Source organism: Octopus bimaculoides, chromosome 10 (assembly GCF_046866305.1).
Source record: "Octopus bimaculoides isolate indiv1 chromosome 10, ASM4686630v1, whole genome shotgun sequence".
NCBI classification, from domain to species: domain Eukaryota; kingdom Metazoa; phylum Mollusca; class Cephalopoda; order Octopoda; family Octopodidae; genus Octopus; species Octopus bimaculoides.
The window spans coordinates 6,646,436-6,667,179 of NC_142937.1; the positions used below are offsets into that span (position 1 = coordinate 6,646,436).

General features: G+C 36.0%; 1 protein-coding gene across 1 annotated transcript in view; it reads left to right on the plus strand.

The window, feature by feature from the left end:
- Positions 1 to 289: 289 nt before the first annotated feature.
- LOC106881391 (dnaJ homolog subfamily C member 2) overlaps positions 290 to 20,744 on the plus strand; it is a 32,784-nt gene continuing 12,329 nt past the window's right edge. Inside the window, exons 1-10 of the mRNA XM_014931767.3 lie at positions 290 to 743; positions 6,648 to 6,841; positions 9,330 to 9,405; positions 9,826 to 9,918; positions 11,114 to 11,258; positions 13,312 to 13,392; positions 14,800 to 14,865; positions 16,581 to 16,672; positions 19,119 to 19,240; positions 20,466 to 20,534. Of these exons, the coding sequence (XP_014787253.1) occupies positions 689 to 743; positions 6,648 to 6,841; positions 9,330 to 9,405; positions 9,826 to 9,918; positions 11,114 to 11,258; positions 13,312 to 13,392; positions 14,800 to 14,865; positions 16,581 to 16,672; positions 19,119 to 19,240; positions 20,466 to 20,534 (993 nt within the window). The 5' untranslated portion in view covers positions 290 to 688. The remainder of the gene's footprint in view (positions 744 to 6,647; positions 6,842 to 9,329; positions 9,406 to 9,825; positions 9,919 to 11,113; positions 11,259 to 13,311; positions 13,393 to 14,799; positions 14,866 to 16,580; positions 16,673 to 19,118; positions 19,241 to 20,465; positions 20,535 to 20,744) is intronic.

The window sequence follows — 20,744 nt, forward strand, 5'->3', positions numbered from 1 at the left end:
TTTAAACATTCTAAAAACGTTATAGTTTCAACGTCTATTCTTAACATCTCACTGATTCACTTCCTTGTCAACGGTTGGGAAATTATGTTCCGGTCAGTTACAAAAATCTAGATAAAAATCTTTTTGCCAGCGCTTCTTTTCATATTTGTATCATTGAAATACAGATTCTTTTGTCGTGTCTTTCCTTATGTTTCATTCAATATAACATATAGTTAACAACAATAAAATAAAAAAATGTGTCCGTTCAGAATTCTTTCTTTCGTGACTGTTCACCGGTTGCTTAGTGAAGGCATAACCAAGTGATAAAAAAAGTTGTAAATTTTCATTTATGTCAGACATAACCAACCGATTGTATGATTTACTGAAGAATAAAGTATAAAGAATAATGATGGATTGTATAGAGAGACTGTTGCTGATGGACCGAAAGAAAAACACCACCACGTATATTATTAGTTAATGTGATAATCAAAATTAATTAACAGACTTTAAAAAAAAAATTAAATGTAAAACTCAGCAGAAAAAAAAAAAAAACGGATTTATAATTCAAGTTAATAAAACGACGACGAGTTTTGGAAGCGAAACGAACAAACAAACGAAACTAAATAATATTAAGAATAATTACAAAAAAGTCTATCATTATTCAGTTTTTATTTATATTTAATTGTCCTTAAATGCAATAAGCTTAGACATGTTACTTGACACTGGAGAAGATGACGAAATCAATATTCTGGGGCACGTTTCAGGTAAACAAACGAACGATAAATTATTATTAACAACTGATTGTGTAATTTTCAGCGCCAAACTTCACTTTTTACATCATTAATATTATTTCTAATGTTTTTGCCATTTTACATTTTGCCTGTATTCATCTATAAGCTCTGTGTTTTCTGTCGAAATGTTAACGATTCTATAACAAAAAAAAAAAAAAAAGGGAAGAAAAAAAAAAGATTGAATGTATTTGATAACATTTTAAATGAATTCAGATATTTTGAAGGCCTTCACTAATTTATAATTTCCACTGGCAAGCTTTGTTTAACAAGTAATACGTATGAATGAATTACAATGTTGAAACACGTGTGTCGGATGTTGTAGGTGTACTCATGGATCCTCCGTCAGTTTTAACGATAATCATTCAGTTGTCCCATCATCTGAACATCCGACTCGTTAAATTAACGTACACATGGCTGAGTATTCCTCACACGTGTACCCCAATGTAATTTCCAAACTGAATCAGAATATGTGACTAGGTCAGGCCGTTGAATCACCGTTACAATGCATCCAACTAGCCTTCCTCAAAGTATCCATCTACCCAGGTTCACTTTATAATGTTTGGGCTTATTCGAGGCTTATAATAAAGGCACTTTCCTTGAGATACCATGCATTAGGATCGAACGCATGACGATGAAAGCTATACATATAACGGAAATCTGAAGGACGAGGTCTGTGACGATTTAAATTCTAGGTTGCAGTTATTTCCTTTACTTTCAGGTGATCTAGTTTATCTATAACCCCGAGAGAATGTACCACATCCCAACCGCGAAATCACTGTCGTGTAACCCGTCTGTGTGCGTTAATTCAGACGTAGGGGTAACACTTGTGAGTTGTTTAGACACTTCAGTTCAGTACTGACTGACCAGACCTATTGTCAATGTTCTTATGTAACGTTTCCTGGAAATAGTAAAATATAACCTGTGGGAAATTTGGCAGCTATTTCTAACAGGACTAACAACCACCACAGCGAAGCACTCGTTCACTTGGAGCTGCTTGCATTGATTGAAATACGAAAGAACTGCATATTCTTGGGAAAACATAAAACGTTTTTATTTATATTGTCTGCTTGTTGACAAATCAGTGAAACTATACCAAGTTTTACTAACCATTATCAATAGTTTATACAGTGTGAAGCTTCAATTTTGACAGAATAAAACACAAAGAGTTATAAGTCATTTGTCATCAAAATGAAGATGAATATAGCGTTCTATAAACTTCTTGTTGAGTTATATATATATATATATATATATATATATACGTTTATATATTCGTTTTGCAAGATTCTTGATGTGAATTCGTGTGTTGAAACATATTGTTGTATTTGGGGACGGTCATGTTGCCAGTTTAGCCAATAAAAACACACGCACTATATATTAGGTGTTCACTTCAGCTTTATTTTATATTAATCATAATATAAAATAAAGCTGAAGCAAGTGAACACCAAATATACAGTGCATGTGTTTTCATTGGCTAAACTGGCAACATGACCATCCCCAAATACAACAATATATATATATATAAATACATGTGTATTTGTATGAGTGTATATGTATATATGAAAGCACGTGGTCTAGTGGTTAGGTTGTTGCACTCCCGATTGTGGGTTCGATTCCCAGATTGGGCTGTGCATTGTGTTCTCGAGTAAATATATATATGTGTGTGTGTGTGTGTTCATACATGTATGTATACATATGTACACGCACACAGGGTTCAAATTTACAGGAAACTAAAGACAAAGACAGGTGAGGGAACAGGAAGCAAGTATATTGGTGTGATGCTTGGGAAGATTGAGAAAGTCTTTGACGTTTCAAACTTAGGCTTTTTGACAGAAAGGGATGTGAAGGAAAAAATGGGGAGAGAAAGAAAAATCAAAGAGAGGAAAATGTGTAGGAATTAATGGTTTAACATGAAATGACTGAGAAAAAAATGAATCCCTGTATATATTAACATGGTATATTAACATGGTGTATTTATATTGTGTATATATCATTTATATATGTTGATACATATCTATTTATGGATATACATATATATGGGTATATATAAATATATATATATATATATATATATATATATATATATATATATATATATATATATATATGGCCGTTTTCGTGCGGGTGACACGTAAAAGCACCCACTACACTCTCTGAGTGGTTGGCGTTAGGAAGGGCATCCAGCTGTAGAAACTCTGCCAAATTAGACTGGAGCCTGGTGTTGCCATCCGGTTTCACCAGTCCTCAGTCAAATCGTCCAACCCATGCTAGCATGGAAAGCGGATGTTAAACGATGATGATGATGATGATATATATATATATATATAGTTGTTGTATATTGTCAACTTAATGTGACAATCCCAATAAGGGAATATACTACTGCTGTTTAGCCCTAGGAAGCTGGACTGCTTCCTGTCGGCCTTGACACAATTATTGTGTCCTTATGTTTGTGAGGGGGAGACAAACTCCTCCACCCAGCCTAGTCAGCATTCAGGGACATGTTTCTGAGTCTTTGCTCGTCATCAGCCTGAAGTAGCATGAACAGCTGGCTGAAGAAATCTGTCTAGCCCTCGCAACTACTGCTTAACTCTCTCTGAGAGATTTAGAAATATGATATTTCATATTTTGGTAACCAGTGAATAAATTTCACTCTGATTATATATGTTTGCCAGGGCTAGACAGACTTCTTCAACCAGCTGGTCATGCTACTTCAGAAACATATCCCTGAATGCTGACTAGGATGGGTGGAGGAGTTTGTCTCCCCTTCACAAACATAAGGACACAGTAATTGTGTCAAGGCCGACAGGAAGCGGTCCAGCTTCCTAGGGCTAAACAGCAGTAGTATATTCCCTTATTGGGATTGTCACATTAAGTTGACAATATACAACAACTTTATCGCATCACTACTGCTTAACTCTCTCTGAGAGATTTAGAAATATGATATTTATATATATATATATATATATATATATATATATATATATATACACACACACACACACACAGTAATCCCTTGACTATTGCGGGTGTACATTCCAAAACCTGCTGCTTTCGGTGAAAATCCACGAAGTAGAAAAAGTACTGTACTGTATATTTTTTTGAATTAATTTTATAATTTGTACATATTTTTTTTATTATAAATGCAAACCAACACCACAGAGGAATTGATGCAAGCTTAAATAAGAAACCGCGATATGGCCACTGAATACTGTATATATGTATATATTACTGTGTGTATATATATATATATATATATATATATATGTATGTGTTTGTTAGGAAGGGCCATCCAGCTGTAAAATCCCTGCCAAAACACACACAGTAGCATAAGGTAATTTTTCTACCTGGCCTGCTCCTGTGAACCTCTTACCCTTGCATGCGTGGAAGATGGTCGTTAAGCAATGATGATGATGATGATGATAGAACATCTACCTAAACTGTACTGATGAAATTTTCTGATCCTACCTTCATGAACTCAAAATGTCCTTGGATACTGGTCGTCTGTGCCAGGAATATTGACATGGGATCTACCATCATTATTTCCCATCACGCTATCTGTGGGTTTGGCATAAGTTTACCACACCCAACTTATTATATACAAACACACAGACATGTACCCGTCCACATGATTTTTAAAATTGCCCTCCCCATCCCTGTTCCCTTCCACATCTACCCCCTTTTTGTCCCCAACATCCATCTATACTCTTCAAGTATTTACCTTTTGAACCTTGATGGCATTTTCTGATCCCTATCGAAGGGACATAACTCTAACCAGCAAACGTTTACCTTTCTGTGTTTCTCCCATACAAATTGTTCATTTTGTTTTTTTATGAAATCTGCAATGTGTATGTGACACTTTCTGACCTCCAGTGGCAAAGAGGCTGTACCATGCTTTTCTTATCATCCCTTCCGATAAGTGGTGTGACTGGGTTTGCCAAACTGATTGATAACATTGGTTGAAAAGGGGTCTATAATACTGTTGTATAAATAATATTTAAAAAATTATATATTCATAGGTGTAGGTATGGCTGTGAGGTATGAAACTTGCTTCTTGATCACTTGGTTCTGAGTTCAGTCCCACTGTGTGGCACTTTGTGCAAGTGTCTTCTGCCATAGCCTCAGGCCAATCAAAGCTTTGTGAGTGGGTTTGGTTGATGGAAACTGAAAGAAAGCCTGTTGTATATATATATATATATATCTGCCAAATCAGATTGGAGCCTGGTGTAGCCATCTGGTTCACCAGTCCTCATTCAAATCGTCTAACCCATGCAAGCATGGAAAGCGGATGTTAAACGATGATGATCATGATGATGATGATGATATGTGTGTGTGTGTGTCTTTGTGTTCATCTCCCACCACCGCTTGACAACTGGTGTTAGTGTGTTTATGTCCCCATAACTTAGTGGATTGGCAAAAGAGGCCGATAGAATAAGAATAAAAAAAATAAGTGCTGGAGTCAATTAGTGTGACTAGAAAATTCCTTATGTTGGTACTTCAGCATGGCCGCATCTCTTCCATACTTGCTACCCCAATAATGATAATGTTTTCACAGCAAGTTGGAAGTCATTTGCCTTAATTAAAGATGTGCTCAAAGCACAGCTAGGCTACAACCTATGTGCTAATCTTTTTTGATGGCACTGCCTTACTTGTGTTGTTATAGGCAAGTGAGACATCAGCTACTATGAAAAAGGAAGAACAACAGTTGGTTATGATGCAGAGACCCATGAGAGGCCCATGTATTTGGAATACATTGTGGAAGCATATCTGAAATGAATGAATTCTAGAATGGAGTGCAGCAAGCAATATGATTTGAATACTGAAGGCACATGTTCCACTGAGCCAGACATGTTGCAAGATTCACAGACAATAGGTGGACCCATGCAATTTTTGAATAAGACAGGAAGAGACCACTCAGATGACCTCCAAAATGATGGGAAGGGGACAGTGAAAAATTTCGGGCTGAAATGGAAGACAAGGGCACAATCAAAGCAATAATGGAAGCACATTGTGCCCAGCGATATATATATATGTCGCCTTCCTGGCACTTGTGCCAGTGGCACGTGAAAAGTCATTCGAGCGAAATCGTTGCACAAAAAATACACCATTTCGAGCGTGGCCGTTGCCAGTACCCACCTGACTGGCCTTCGAGCCTGTGGCACGTAAAAGCACCCACTACACTCTGAGTAGCTGGCGTTAGGAAGGGCATCCAGCTGTAGAAACTCTGCCAAATCAGATTGGAGCCTGGTGTAGCCATCTGGTTCACCAGTCCTCAGTCAAATCGTCCAACCCATGCTAGCATGGAAAGCGGACGTTAAACGACGATGATGATGATGATGATATATATATATATATATATATATGATGATGATGATGATATATATATATATTTTCTCTGGTTAGGCTACCTGGTGTCATTCATAGTTATAGTATAAGTGTCATTGGATCAATGCCAGGAATTCCGCAGTGTTTGTTGAGTTTATAATGAATGAACGAAAGAGAAAATGGAGTCAGCAAGAATCATTATTCAACACAACAATCATTTCGACCCACCCTGCATCTGTCCCTTGCAAGTGGGATATTGTACAGCTTGTTGTGCACTGGTGAATGCAACACAACTAGCTGTACAATATCCCACCTGCAAGGGACATATGCAGGATGGGTACCTTTATGTGACGCCGCACAGGCACTTTTATGTGTCAATGCACAGGTGCTTTTACCTGAATATGTGTATATTTTCAGTTGGATAACAGCAATTGAAGAAAAGAAAGAAATGCATATCTCTCTCTTTTTTTTTCACCTCCCCCCTCTCTATGTATATATATGTACCTAACCCCCTTCACTCCTCCCCTCTCATATATGTATATATTGTATCTTATTCAGCTCCACTAGAACTCCTTGTTGAACCAGTCGGTCGATTATTCGAACAGTTCCAAATACAGTTGCGTCATAAATATTCTCATGAACACTTTGATGGCAAGGACCTAGACCAGTCAGAGTCTGGTTCGAGTGAAGATGAACTACCAGATGATGAAGATGAAACTCTACTTTTCAGCCTTGATCCTCGTGAATGGAAGGTATCTGAAACATCTATTTACCAAATATTCCTTTATGTTTGTTTTTTTTTTTCTTCCCAGCCATCAGTCGCACCAAATGAGACCCACAGGAGCATCCTATGTAAACAACTTGATTAAAAGTAACTCGGCATGTATATACTGTGTTGGATCAACATTTTCCTCTCAGCTTCCTGAGAAGTGGAGAAAATGAGTAGCATTGAAGTATTAGCTTTGTGTTAGTTGACTCTGAATTTTATTCTTTCATTTGTTTCAGTCATTTGAGACTGCAGCCATGCTGGAGCACCACCTCCAGTTGAGCAAATCGACCCCAGGGTCTTTGTAAGCCTAGCACTTATTCTATCGGTCTGTCTTGCCAAACCGCTAAGTGACGGGGATGTAAACACACCAGCATCGATTGTCAAGCGATGTTGGGTGGACAAACACATACACACAAACATATACATACATGTATATATATATATATATATATATATATATATATATATATATATATACACACACGACGGGCTTCTTTCAGTTTCCGTCTACCAAATCCACTCACAAGGCTTTGGTTGGCCTGAGGCTATAGTAGAAGACACTTGCCCAAGGTGCCATGCAGTGAGACTGAACCCGGAACCATGTGGTTGATAAGCAAGCTTCTTACCACACGGCCATGCCTGCGCCTAACTTGTTTATAAGAAGTAAAATATTGCATTGTGTTTACTGGAGCAAATGAATTTTGTAACTGAAATTTTTTCTATCAATAACCATTCTTTAAATAGTACTCTTGTTGATACAAAACCATCATATTTATTGTCTGTTTTGATTCCCATTTCACATGTACACATTAATTCCTACCAGTCTCTCCTCTATTCTACTTCACTCTTATCTACACGTTGTCACACATGTGAAGACAATGCCATCCATGTTGATTGGGTCCCTGCCATTATTCTCAAGCAATATTGCCTTTGAGTTAGCTCTGAGAACTTCAGAAATATGAATATCATATTCTCAAAGAAGTGACTTTGCTAATCTCCAAAATTATGGAGATGGTCTCAAAGAATGACCTCTTCATCATTTTATCTGTCTGTCTCTCTTTTTTTGATCATTAGTGTAGGTTTTGTGGATCCAGATCTTTCAAAGATGATTTCCATATGGCATGCTCAAATATTCTCTCACCCAATGAACATTGATGGACACAATATTGTTACCCTTGATGTCAGTAAGGCATTTGATCAAGACTGCCATGAGACCTCTTTAGTTAAATTGTCCAGCTATGATAACCACTTTATCAATTCTGACCATACAGACTCCATCACTGATGATGCTATTTTTCTCTTTTCCTTAATATTCTGCATACCGTTATCAGTTCACAGCAAACTTGCAGTTTCTGTATAAACTAGAGGTCTTGAAAGCATCTTTCATTGGGACATGACAATCTAGTCTCCTTCAACAGTACTAGTCTTTACAAAATTCAAATAAGTCGTCTTTTTTACAGTCTCTTCACATATGGTTGAAAAAGTTTCGGGACCTCTGGTCTAGACCATTTGCATCACAAGACTTCAAAAACCTTGACTGCTCTGCATTTCTTGTACTATGGTCATTGCCTATATGTACCTTGGAGTCCCTGGGTATGACAATAAACTGCATCCAGTAGTGAGGCTCCAGTTGGGGAGTTCTAGAGTTGTGGGGAGCATGGAGTGACCCCTTAATTACCATTATTACCAAGTCTGTTCTGACCCAGAACAGTAGTACTTGTTTGGGTCCCATCTAGGGGTTAAATAGATTTTTGTAAGAGTAGATTGAGCACCTTAGCTGTGATGAAAGCAATCAATCTAGAAGAAAACTCTGAAATTGATACCTTCTTCCAACATGCCCTAAGCCAACATGGAAAAGTATGGCTGATAAAACTAACATGTGGTATCTCATGTTGGTGTACATTCTGTTGTACGCAGCGATAGCCGGAAATGATGACCTTGGAAGAAACATTCTGGTGTTGCTCAATCCGTCCATTAAAGTCACCAACTGTGACATTTATTATTGAGGCAAACTGCATGATATGATCTTTTGCTCATCTGTCTGTCTAATTCTAGTGCATGTTGCAATCATATTACCTACAACTTGTCTAAGCTTTATTATTCTGTCACCTTTATTTTGATTCTATCAATTTCTGTGCGAACAACATTCCTACTCCATCAGCTCCAGTACTATTGTTGTTTATCAACCAGAGTACAGAGCTGTGATGAAAGGCATTCCAGCCAGGTTCATCTGATCTTTTTTTGTTTATCAGGAACTATGCTTAATTTGTTTTACCTTTTTTTAAAACTAGAATATAATTTGAGGACAATTTTATTGCAGTTTTGTATCCACAGATACTCCCTTGGTTACTCCATTCCAAATTGTTATATGAGTAGAAAAGTATTGGAAGTCATTCCTAGTATTCAGGCAGCATATTAAAATGAAAGCATTTTCTGTAATAGAATTCCTAAATAACCAATGTCTGTTGCAGAATCAAGATCACTATGCAGTCCTTGGACTCAAAAAGTTACGTATAAATGCCACTGCCAACCATATTAAAAAAGCATGTAAGTATTAAAACTGTTATTACAAATTTAGATACGGCTGTGTAAATACATCTTTTTATACTTTTCTTTCAGACTAAGGTGTAGAAGTTATTCTGTAATAAGATGACATGATTGATTTTCTATTTAAAATAGTGGGTCTTGTTTTTCTTACCCAATTTTATCTGCTTTTTTAGCTGATTTTATTCAGTCAAAATATTTATTTTATCTTCATCGAATATTTCCTTTTTATTTTTGTTTTAATTATTTGTGTGTTGTCAGTTTTTTAGATCATGGCTTAATTTTTATTAAGTCAGAGACATGAAACTCTCAGAGTGTCAAAATATAATTATTAAAAATTTTACTTTTAATAACTATATTTTGACACATTACTTTCTATATCAGGTACTCTCTTTTATTGTCTTCTTAATGTACTTTTTTTAGATAAAGCTAAAGTCTTGAAGCACCATCCTGACAAACGAAGAAAATTGGGCAATATTGTGAAAGATGATGACTATTTTACCTGCATATCTAAAGGTAGGTATTGTAACTTATTGAAGCTATTAGTCTTTGGGATAAAGCTACCAAAAACATCTGTCTCTCTTTATAATGTGCTGAATATTTATAATGTGACTGTTATAAACTTGCTTTCTCATTTGGGTGGTATGGTGGTGGCCAAATGGTAAAAATATTGGTTTTAATTCTGTTTCCGCTGTTTTTCTTCTTGCTTCTGGAAGGCGGTGTTTAAAATGCTGCATTGTTGACCTTGTCTTGAGTTCAAACTGCATTTTATTATATTTTCTGGCTTAAGAAAACAAATACTATATTTTTCTATCTTGCAATTGAGCTACAACAAAACCATGAGTTTTCTGTATCACATGAGCTATACATATATTTGAATTGACTAAAGCGGACGTTAAATGAAAAGTAAGCTCAACTGATGTCAGGACACAGATTTGAAACTGTTAATAGTTAGTGAGTGGAATGTTTAATAGTAGTGGTTACAGACAAGCTAATAAGAATTGCTGCTCACCAGACAATTAGAATGCTCCCACATTTGTTGGCATTATCACATCAATAGCACCTTGATGTGTTAGATGACAAATACAAAATACTATCTCTACTCTAGGTACCTGTTACCACCATCTCACAACATTTTGTCACCCAACTGGTATCATCTATTTACATTAGATGCCCATAACTGTACAGTTGAGTTTTCTGGCAACATTTATACCAATGTGTAATCTAATCAATCTTAACTTAAATTTATCATATTTTATGTCATGAATATAGAAATGTTAGATATTTTGATGCTGCTTTGGCATGTGATTTACAACCTAAAGGGTGATTACTTTAGGTTACTTTTTAGTTTACATTGCAATTTCTGAAAACCCTTAAGATGTCGGCTCAAGATTTTTTTACAATAAATTCTTCTGTACATACTTAGCATTATAAATGTATGTTTTCAAAATTCTTACTGTTTTAATAATAATAAAACCATGTTTCATTTATGTCTTGGTAAATAAGAAACCAAGAATAAACAATATAATAATTAAAATAAGCATGTAGATCACACAAGCTTGGTAGCTGCGAGTTTTGCAATGTAAAGAAACTAAAAACTAACTTAAAGCAATCACCCTTGAAGTTGTAGATCACTTGCCAAAGTAGGACCATAACTTATTTGCTTACTCTTCTTCTAACTTTATGTTTTATTGGTGTCTTTTTGCTGTAGCATATGAAATATTAGGGAATCCCGTGAAACGTCGAGCTTATGACAGTGTTGATGCTGAATTTGACAATGATATTCCTTCCATTTCAACAACTTCCAAAGAGAAGTTTTTTGAGGTGTTTGAACCAGTTTTCGAAAGGAATTCCAGGTTTGCTTTCATTTTCATTTGCCACTTCATCATCATTTTGAGGGGTTTAAGTTGATCGTATTGATCTCAGTACTTATTCAGCCTTATTTTATAAAATTCTATTTGACAAACTGCCAAATTACTGGATACAAAAGTTCACAGTATTGCTGTTTTTACACTGGCATTCAAACACACACAATATATATATATATCATCATCATCATCATCATCATCGTTTAACGTCCGCTTTCCATGCTAGCATGGGTTGGACGATTTGACTGAGGACTGGTGAAACCGGATGGCAACACCAGGCTCCAGTCTGATTTGGCAGAGTTTCTACAGCTGGATGCCCTTCCTAACGCCAACCACTCAGAGAGTGTAGTATATATGTATATATATGTATATATATATATATATATATATATATATATATGTATATATATATATATATATATAGGTGTAGGAGTGGCTGTGTGGTAAGTAGCTTGCTTACCAACCACATAGTTCCGGGTTCAGTCTCACTGCGCGGCACCTTGGGCAAGTGTCTTCTATTATAGCCTCGGGCTGACCAAAGCCTTGTGAGTGGATTTGGTAGGCGGAAACTGAAAGAAGCCCGTCATATATATGTGTTTGTGTGTCTTTGTTTGTTCCCCCAACATCGCTTGACAACCGATGCTGGCGTTTTTATGTCCCCGTAACTTAGCGGTTCGGCAAAAGAAGCCCGATAGAATAAGTGCTAGGCTTCCAAAGAATAAGTCCTGGGGTCGATTTGCTTGACTAAAGGCGGTGCTCCAGCATGGCCGCAGTCAAATGACTGAAACAAGTTAAAAAAAAGAGTAAAAGAGTATATATATATTTATATATATTTGAGTGTGTGTGTAGGTGCATAGTTTAGTGATTAAGGCATGGATTTCATGATCGTAAGATTGCGGTTTTGATTCCTAGACCAGGTGATTAATTGTGTTCTGCGAAGCATTTCATTTCACGTTGCTCCAATTCACTCAGCTGGCAAAAATGAGTAATCTCACAACTGATTGACATCCTGTTTTGTGGGGAATATATATGCCATAGAATGCAGGAAACCAGCCTTATGAACCTATGGCTTGGGAAGGGCCTTTCATCCTTTTTGATATATTGTAAAGGCAACAACTAATAAAGGACAAAAAAAGGCAACACAAGAGAGACAAGGTTTGACTATTACTGTATTAGCTTAATAGAAAAAATGGGTATAAGAGATATTGGATATAGTGTGCAAGAGAGAAGACTGTGCTGATATGGGCAGGGACAGCTGCATAAAGAAGTGCTGATCTTTAACTGTGGAAGAGGTTGACCCAAGATGATGTGGGACGAGGTCATGAAATGTAATCTTCAGAGACAGTGGCAGATGACAAACTTCTTGCAAATTGCTGTGCTTGAGAAGACACGTCAAGCTAAGTGATATTCTGGTCATGGCCAATGCTGGTGACATATGAAAGGCACCCATGCTGGTGATATGTAAAAGACGTCTGCTACATTTTGTGGAGTGGTTGGTATTAAGAAGGACATTCAGCCATAGAAACCAGGCCATACAGACTGCAGCCTGATGCAGCTCTCTGGCTTACCATCTTCTGGTGCTCTTGGTGCTATTAATGAGGTTTCTTGGATTGGTACTAGACCTCATATTTATAGAGGAAGGTTGCAGTTGACTGAATTGAATGTAATACATTCTTGATATTTATTTTTATTACTCCTAATGGGAGGAAAGGCGAATGGAATTTAAACTCAGAATTTGGAAGAAAGACAGTAACACGCATGCATGCATGTGTGTGTGCGCACACACGCGCGCGTTCACATTTATGACAAATATTGTACCTTGATAACCAAGCCTGTAATCTAGTTTTGTTTATTACTTTTAGTTATTTCATTTCCTTATGCCATTAGCAAAGTATGAATATCACAACTTCTGTCCTATCTTTTGAAGTCAGTTGTGTTGATCATCCAGTGACAGGATACCCCTGGAGATCAAACAGTTGAAAATCAACATTTATTGCATATAGTAAATAGAAATTTCATACATGCACTAATTTTTTTACAGGTGGTCTATAAAGAAACCAGTCCCAAAATTAGGAGACAATACATCAAGTTTCAAAGATGTAGATCGGTTTTATTCTTTTTGGTAAGTTCTTAAGCTTTCCTTTTCTACAAAGTGGTTTATTTTATGTATTTTTGAAATCATTTATTAAATACTTTTGCAAATTCCTATATTTTTATATGACTTACTGGAGCAGAGAATATAACTCTACATAGAATGTTCTATATATATATATATATATATATATATATATATGCCATCATGTAGTTGATGTTAGCTAAATATAAGGATGTCCAGTGAGTTAAATAAGATGATTTGCAGTGAGTTAGATAAGATGTACTCTTTGATGTGTAATAGGTGTTAATTCATAAATATTTGGGCATTCTCTTGTTATTATTAAATACATCTTTTCATTGTGGCTGAGTGCTTTTCATAAGTTAAATGGCTAAAAGGAAAAAAGAAGCCCAATGCTGATTTGATGGTTCGTCTTCATTATATTTTTGTAACTGATCTATAAGCTTGTGTTATTCTTTTACCCTCATCATCATCATCATCATCATCATCTCAAGTATTCTGATTATTCTGTTAAATATAATGCTTATGTATTAACATTGTTTTGAATTAATCACACATTATCTTGTAGCTTTGAGATTTTGATGATGTGATTATCTTCAAGAATGACATAGTAGGGTAGGTGCGAGAGGCCCGATCTGGTCAGTTAGAACATAAAACATGCAGAATATTTGGGGCTGGTATGACTGGTTTGAATACTAAAGGATTAATACCTTGTTGGAATAACTGGCATGGCTAAATGGATGATCTTGACATTAGATCAACTTTTGCTTCCATGCAATCAAGAGAGGTTGTGATGCATCGATTCTTAGCGAATAGAGAATCCAATATGTATTAAGACAGTAGGTAGGCATTAATACGTACAGTACAGTCTCTGTTTGTAAAATTAGCTTACATTGAGTGTGGGTAATGTTATCCAGAGTATGTCATCATCATCATCATCATCATCGTTTAACATCCACTTTCCATGCTAGCATGGGTTGGATAATTTGACTGAGCACTGGTGAAACCAGATGGCTACACCAGGCTCCAATCTGATTTGGCAGAGTGTCTACAGCTGGATGCCCTTCCTAACGCCAACCACTCCGAGAGTGTAGTGGGTGCTTTCACATGCCACCAGCACGAAGGCCAGTCAGGCGGTACTGGCAACGGCCACACTCGAAATGGTGTCTTTTACGTGCCACCTGCACAGGAGCCAGTCCAGCGGCACTGGCAACGACCTCACTCGAATGTCTTTACACATGTCACCGGCACAGGTGCCATCACGATTTCGCTTTGCTGTATCTTTAGAATATTTTTATTTATAGTATTACATTATTGCAACTGACATGAGAACTTACTAGAACGGAAATATGAAAAACACCTTACCTATAAACATTTTCATGAAAATTTCTTTTGGTTCCCTTTCTGTATTTCTAGGTATGACTTTGAATCCTGGCGTGAATATTCCTATTTAGATGAAGAAGAGAAAGAAAAAGGCGAAAAGTATGTTTATTTAGTTCTGCATGTTTATTACATTTAGCACACACCTATGCCTAAATGCCGTAGAAGCATTTTGGCCTCCACGCAAACCAGAATGGTAGCTTCTGTATATATTATGAAGGTAGGTATGGTGAAATCCCCTCCCCCACACATATTTATGCTCACAAATTTGTATACACAAACACACAGACACACATGCACACATACATAAGTTTATACACAAACATTTACTTACATACATACGTCATTACAAGCTGAATTCGAATGAAAGATACAATAGTTGCATATATTTTTTTGACATGACAAAAACAATAAAATGTTTAAGAAAATATATAAGTAAATAAAACAAACGACAATTTTGTCATGGAAGAAAGAGGAAATACAGATTTATGTGTATACAATTTTAGCACATAACAAAGAACAAAAATAATAATAAAAACCATAATAGCCTATAAATACCTATATGGGTAGACTCTCAAACAAACACCCACATATATACATACATATTATATGCATACATTTTATTGTACATGACTGCAACATTTAAAGAAGTGTGTGTGTATCATCATCATCATCATCATCATCGATTAATGTCCACCTTTATATATCTTTATATATATATATATATATATATATATATATATATATATATATTTATAAATGTAAGATCCAAGGATTGATGTATAAGAAGAAAATTATCTTCAAGCAATCCGTAGAAAATGTAAAAAACATCTTTCAGGAACAATAGTGTTTTATTGAAGAAGAAGGTTGTGTATTTTTTTGCCTTGAGGTTGGAAAAAATTCTTTTTATCATTTCACGGTAGGCAACCAGGGTTGCCAGGTATGCGAATAAGAATGCAAAAGTTAAGGAATGGAGTTGGTAAGATCCCTTCTGCATATTAACATGTACCTCCTTGCAACAATGTAAACTTACATTTAATCAAGAAACCCTTGGCCTGATGAGTAGGCTGTGGTATACACAGTCGCTTGGATATTTACCACTTCCAAGGTTCTGCTCGCTATGAAACACATGTAATCCAGATCTTACCTACTCCTTTCCTTAACTCTTATATATATATATATATATATATATACCGGAGTAAGCACATGAAATGTGCAACAAGGTGGAAAAAAGAGTACTCAAATACCAGAGGTAGAGTAATATGCTTTATTTAAAAACAGCAGAAATATAACAAAAAAACCGTTACTCTGAGTTTCAAGTTCCCGTTCATTGGACAGTTAAACTGTCTGATGAACGGGAACGTGAAACTCAGAGTAACGGTTTTTTTGTTATATTTCTGCTGCTTTTAAATAAAGTATATATATATATATATATATGTATATATATATATGTATATATATATATGTATATATATATATGTATATATATATATATATATATATGTATATATATATATATATATATATATATGTATATATATATATATATATGTATATATATATATATATATGTATATATATATATATATATATATATATATATATATATATATATATATATATATATATATATATATATATATGGGGAGAATTCTTCTCTCATATTTTTGTGCTTTTGAAGCTCATACTACTAATTCATTAGGCTTTGCCATATTTATCTTAAGGATTATGCTTCATATGTTTAAGAGAATTGTTTACAAATTAGAAACTTTAGTGAATGAAGAAATTCAGTCGTTATTGCTAATTTTTCCTTTTAGTCGCGAAGAGAGAAGATGGATTGAAAAACAGAATAAAGCTGCTCGTCAGAAGAGAAAGAAAGAAGAGATGGCCAGAATACGTCAGTTAGTTGGTATGTTCCCTAAGTCATTACATAGTCTTTATGTAGTTTCTTATGTGGATAGAAAACCTGAAAATTTTCATGGCAAGCAGGAAAAATGGAAAGTTTTGGGATTTCCAAATTTATGCTTTATTTAGTTACCTTAGTAGCATAGTTGGAGTGGAATAGCTGTAGCCATTGCTTGCTATTTATATATGCTATTATGAGTGTATTAGGGGATAGTGTATGTTTTGCTGATACCTTTCTATCTTTTCCTGTTGTTGTGATTTTTTCCTTCTTTTACTTTCCATTTGTTTTGTCACATCAGAGAATATCCTAACTCTATTTCATTCCTTTGTTATTGCCTACATTTTACTTTTTCTGACTGTGTTTCAATAAAATAGCTGTAAGCAGTATAATATTCTGTAATCTGTTATGTCATTTGGGGCTGTTGAAGACTTCCACTTCAAAGGATTATACATTAGAATAGTTTCTTATTGTCCTCTCACTAACATCATCATCATCATCATCATCGTTTAACGTCCGCTTTCCATGCTTGCATGGGTTGGACGATTTGACTGAGGACTGGCAAGCCTGAAGGCTGCACCAGGCTCCAATCTGATTTGGCAGAGTTTCTACAGCTGGATGCCCTTCCTAACACCAACCACTCCGAGAGTGTAGTGGGTGCTTTTACGTGCTACTGGCACGAGGACCAGTCACAAAGGACTGGCAATGGCCACACTACCATGTGAAGATTTCAGTTAAGTTCTGCAGTGATACAGTCATCAATTACGCAGCTTATAATTGTGAACTTTACTGATCCTTATTAATAGTTAAGTCTAGAATTTTTAGGATTCTTCACTTCATTAAAACATCTTGAAACAGTTTCCTCTAAATCAAGTGATTGAAAGAAAGGAACCTACTTTCTATTGAGACTGAGTTGTTTCTGCATTGTTCAAGTAGTTTACTGAAACTTTTGCTCAAGTTTCTTCCTGTCTGAGGGAAGAGCAATCATTCTTTGAGCATCCTTTAGTTACACTGTCTCAGTGGTGTACAACAAGCCTCTTTTTATACAACAAGCCTCTTGCTGCTTCATCAGTGGCCTTTAATGTCCATTTTCCATGCTGGTATGAGTCGGATGGTTTGACAGGATCCAGTGAGCTACATGACTATGTCAAGCTCCAATGTTAGCTTTGGCATCATTGATTTCACTTTGTGTTTTTTTTTTGTACCACTGGCACCAGTGATGTTGCCAAGTAACTAACAAGATTAAGAACCAGAAAAAGCCCCTTTGTCTAAATGGCAGAAGAGAGGAAGAAGTGTTTGTGGGATGGAAGTGACTGTGTGCCAGGTATTTTGTTGTAGAAGAGGAGCATGGCTAGCCTACCCTGCATTATATAAGAGTGGCAGGAGTAGATGGGAAGAAGATAAAGATAGTATTAATGGAGTGCCAGAGAGAACTCTCTTGGTACAAAAAAGTGAGCATGAGAGAGAGGATCCAGGCAGTGGATCAGTGAGATGGGGGTGGGGAGGAGAGGGGGCTAATTTCATAAGTGTGTGAGGAGAGAGTAACAGATGGTTAGAGATGTGGATAGAGGTAGATGTATTGAGTGATGAACAAGGGTGGAGGTACGGTTGGCGGGAAATACCACTATAGATAAGGGGTGAGGTGAGATAAATAGAAGTGGTTTAGGAAGGAAGATAGATCAGAAAGTAGGGGGGGGGGGGATGATAAGGTGTGGGGAGGTAGGTGTCGAGGTACACAAAGGTGACTAAAGTGAGTGAAGCTTGATGGTAGATATGAGAGGACATTGTAAATGATAGTGAAAATGAGAAGTATTAACCCTTTAGGATTCAGAGTTCTCTGTCAAATGTAATTCTTCGTTATTCACATTGATTTGAATTAGTCATACATTATTACCTTGTAGCTTTGAGATTTCAATGATGTGATTGTTTATTTGAAGAATGATATTTTAAGGTAAGTGTGTAAGAGTCCAGAGATAAAGTTCCAGTGAGTAGTATTTATTTCTGAATGCAGTAGGGAGAGATATCTTACTTCACTAACATTGCCGATACCTGTGAGAATCGCACAGTTATTTCCTTTCTTATTTAAGTTTGACTTCCAATGTCATAGTAGAAAAAAAAAAGATATCAATTTTCAGATGAAGGAAAAGTATAATGATGGAAGTTAAGGTGTTGGGTAATCAACTATGTTGTCATAAATTCAAATTTCTCTACAAGTGTTGTGTTGTTCTCTTGACATATTTCTGTTTGTTCCAGTTATTCTGCCTGGCAAAAAATAAGTTGTGCACTTACAGTTGGGGGATAAGTAACAAGACCAACATTCAAAGAAAAATGTTCCATCATGCATGAAGAAAATGGTATAAAATAGTCTAGATATGATTCAATGACACATGAAGTTATTTTCTCATGCCATAAGCAATTTTTCATATTTGAGTTGAATTTCTTTTGTTTGCAGATAATGCCTATGCATGTGATCCCAGAGTACACAAATTTAAAGAAGAAGAGAAAGAGAAGAAATTAGCTCAGAAGCGTGCTCGCCAAGAAGCAGCTCGAGCTAAAGCCGAAGAAGAAGAACGGGTAACTATCTTACACTTCTAAATTTTTAAATGCTATGGTTGTACACTATGTCTGACTTTTTTCTCTCAGTGTCTGCAAGGTTAATATATTTTAGTTTACTAAGGTGGGCGAACTGGCAGAATCGTTAGCACACTGGGCAAAATGCTTAATTACATTTCATCTCTCTTTACATTCTGAGTTCAAATTCTGCCAAGGTCGACTTTGCCTTTCATCCATTTTGGGCTTGATAAAATAAGTACCAGTTAAGCACTGGGGTCAGTGTAACTGACTTGCCCCTTCCCCTGAAATTGCTGGCCTTGTGCCAAAAACCGAAAGCAGTATATTTTAGTTTTCTGATGTTATAGCCTAGCTGAAGAATATCTCTGTTTAGGTCAGTATGTTTAAATAACTTTGAATTTTATGCCTATTTTATGGTTGAAAGGGACTGTGAAAAGGGCCATCTAGTTCTTGGTACAATAATAATATATAAATATCTGAAATTTGTGAAAACCATCTCACTTATGTTGACTTGGTGAAAGTGAGAGCAAAACTTGTAGGGGTCGTAAGGAGATTATACAAATGCCATGTTGCCAATGTGGACTTTTTATGGTTGCTTATATCTTTTCCACATTTGCACTTTTAATGTCTAAGCCATGAAATTGAATGCCAATTTCTTGTTAGCTTTGCCTGCCACAGATTTCTTACTTTCTTTCTACACTCTTCCTTAGTGGGGCAGTAGTTACATGCCTTGGTCATATTACTTCTCATCATTAGTTCATCTTCATCTTTTAATGTCAGTTCTCCATACTGACAGGAGTTGGCCAGCTGCAGAGCTGCCCAGGCCCCATTTGGCATGGTTTCTATGGCTGGATGCCCTTCCTAATATGCCAACCACTTTACAAAGTATACTGGGTACTATTACATGGCACTAGCACAGGCACAGGTGCATTAATGTGACACTGGCATGAAGTTCTTTTACATGGCGCCAAAATATAAACTTACAGCACTTCTGTTGAGACTTATCCCATATCCATTTGACTACAGTGATTTCTTGTCTGTTAAGTCATTTTTTTTCTAAAGCTAATTCTTTTACTAGTAAGGTCTTTTAATTAATACTGATTTTCTGTTAATGTATCCATTGCATTAATTTAGATTTACTTATTCCATTTTTAATATTTCTAGGTTTCTATTTTATGAATTTACACCTAAATTCTTTGTTTTATAATACATGAGCTGTTATTTTTAGATCAGGCAAGAAGCACTTGCAGAAGAAAGGAGAAAAAAAGAAGCTGAAGAAGAAGCTGCTAGGCAAGCTGTAAGTTCTTTTTTTACTGAGTAGTTTTGGTCAGATGTCATCATCATCATCATCATCGTTTAACGTCCGCTTTCCATGCTAGCATGGGTTGGACGATTTGACTGAGGACTGGTGAAACCGGATGGCAACACCAGCCTCCAATCTGATTTGGCAGAGTTTCTACAGCTGGATGCCCTTCCTAACGCCAACCACTCAGAGAGTGTAGTGGGT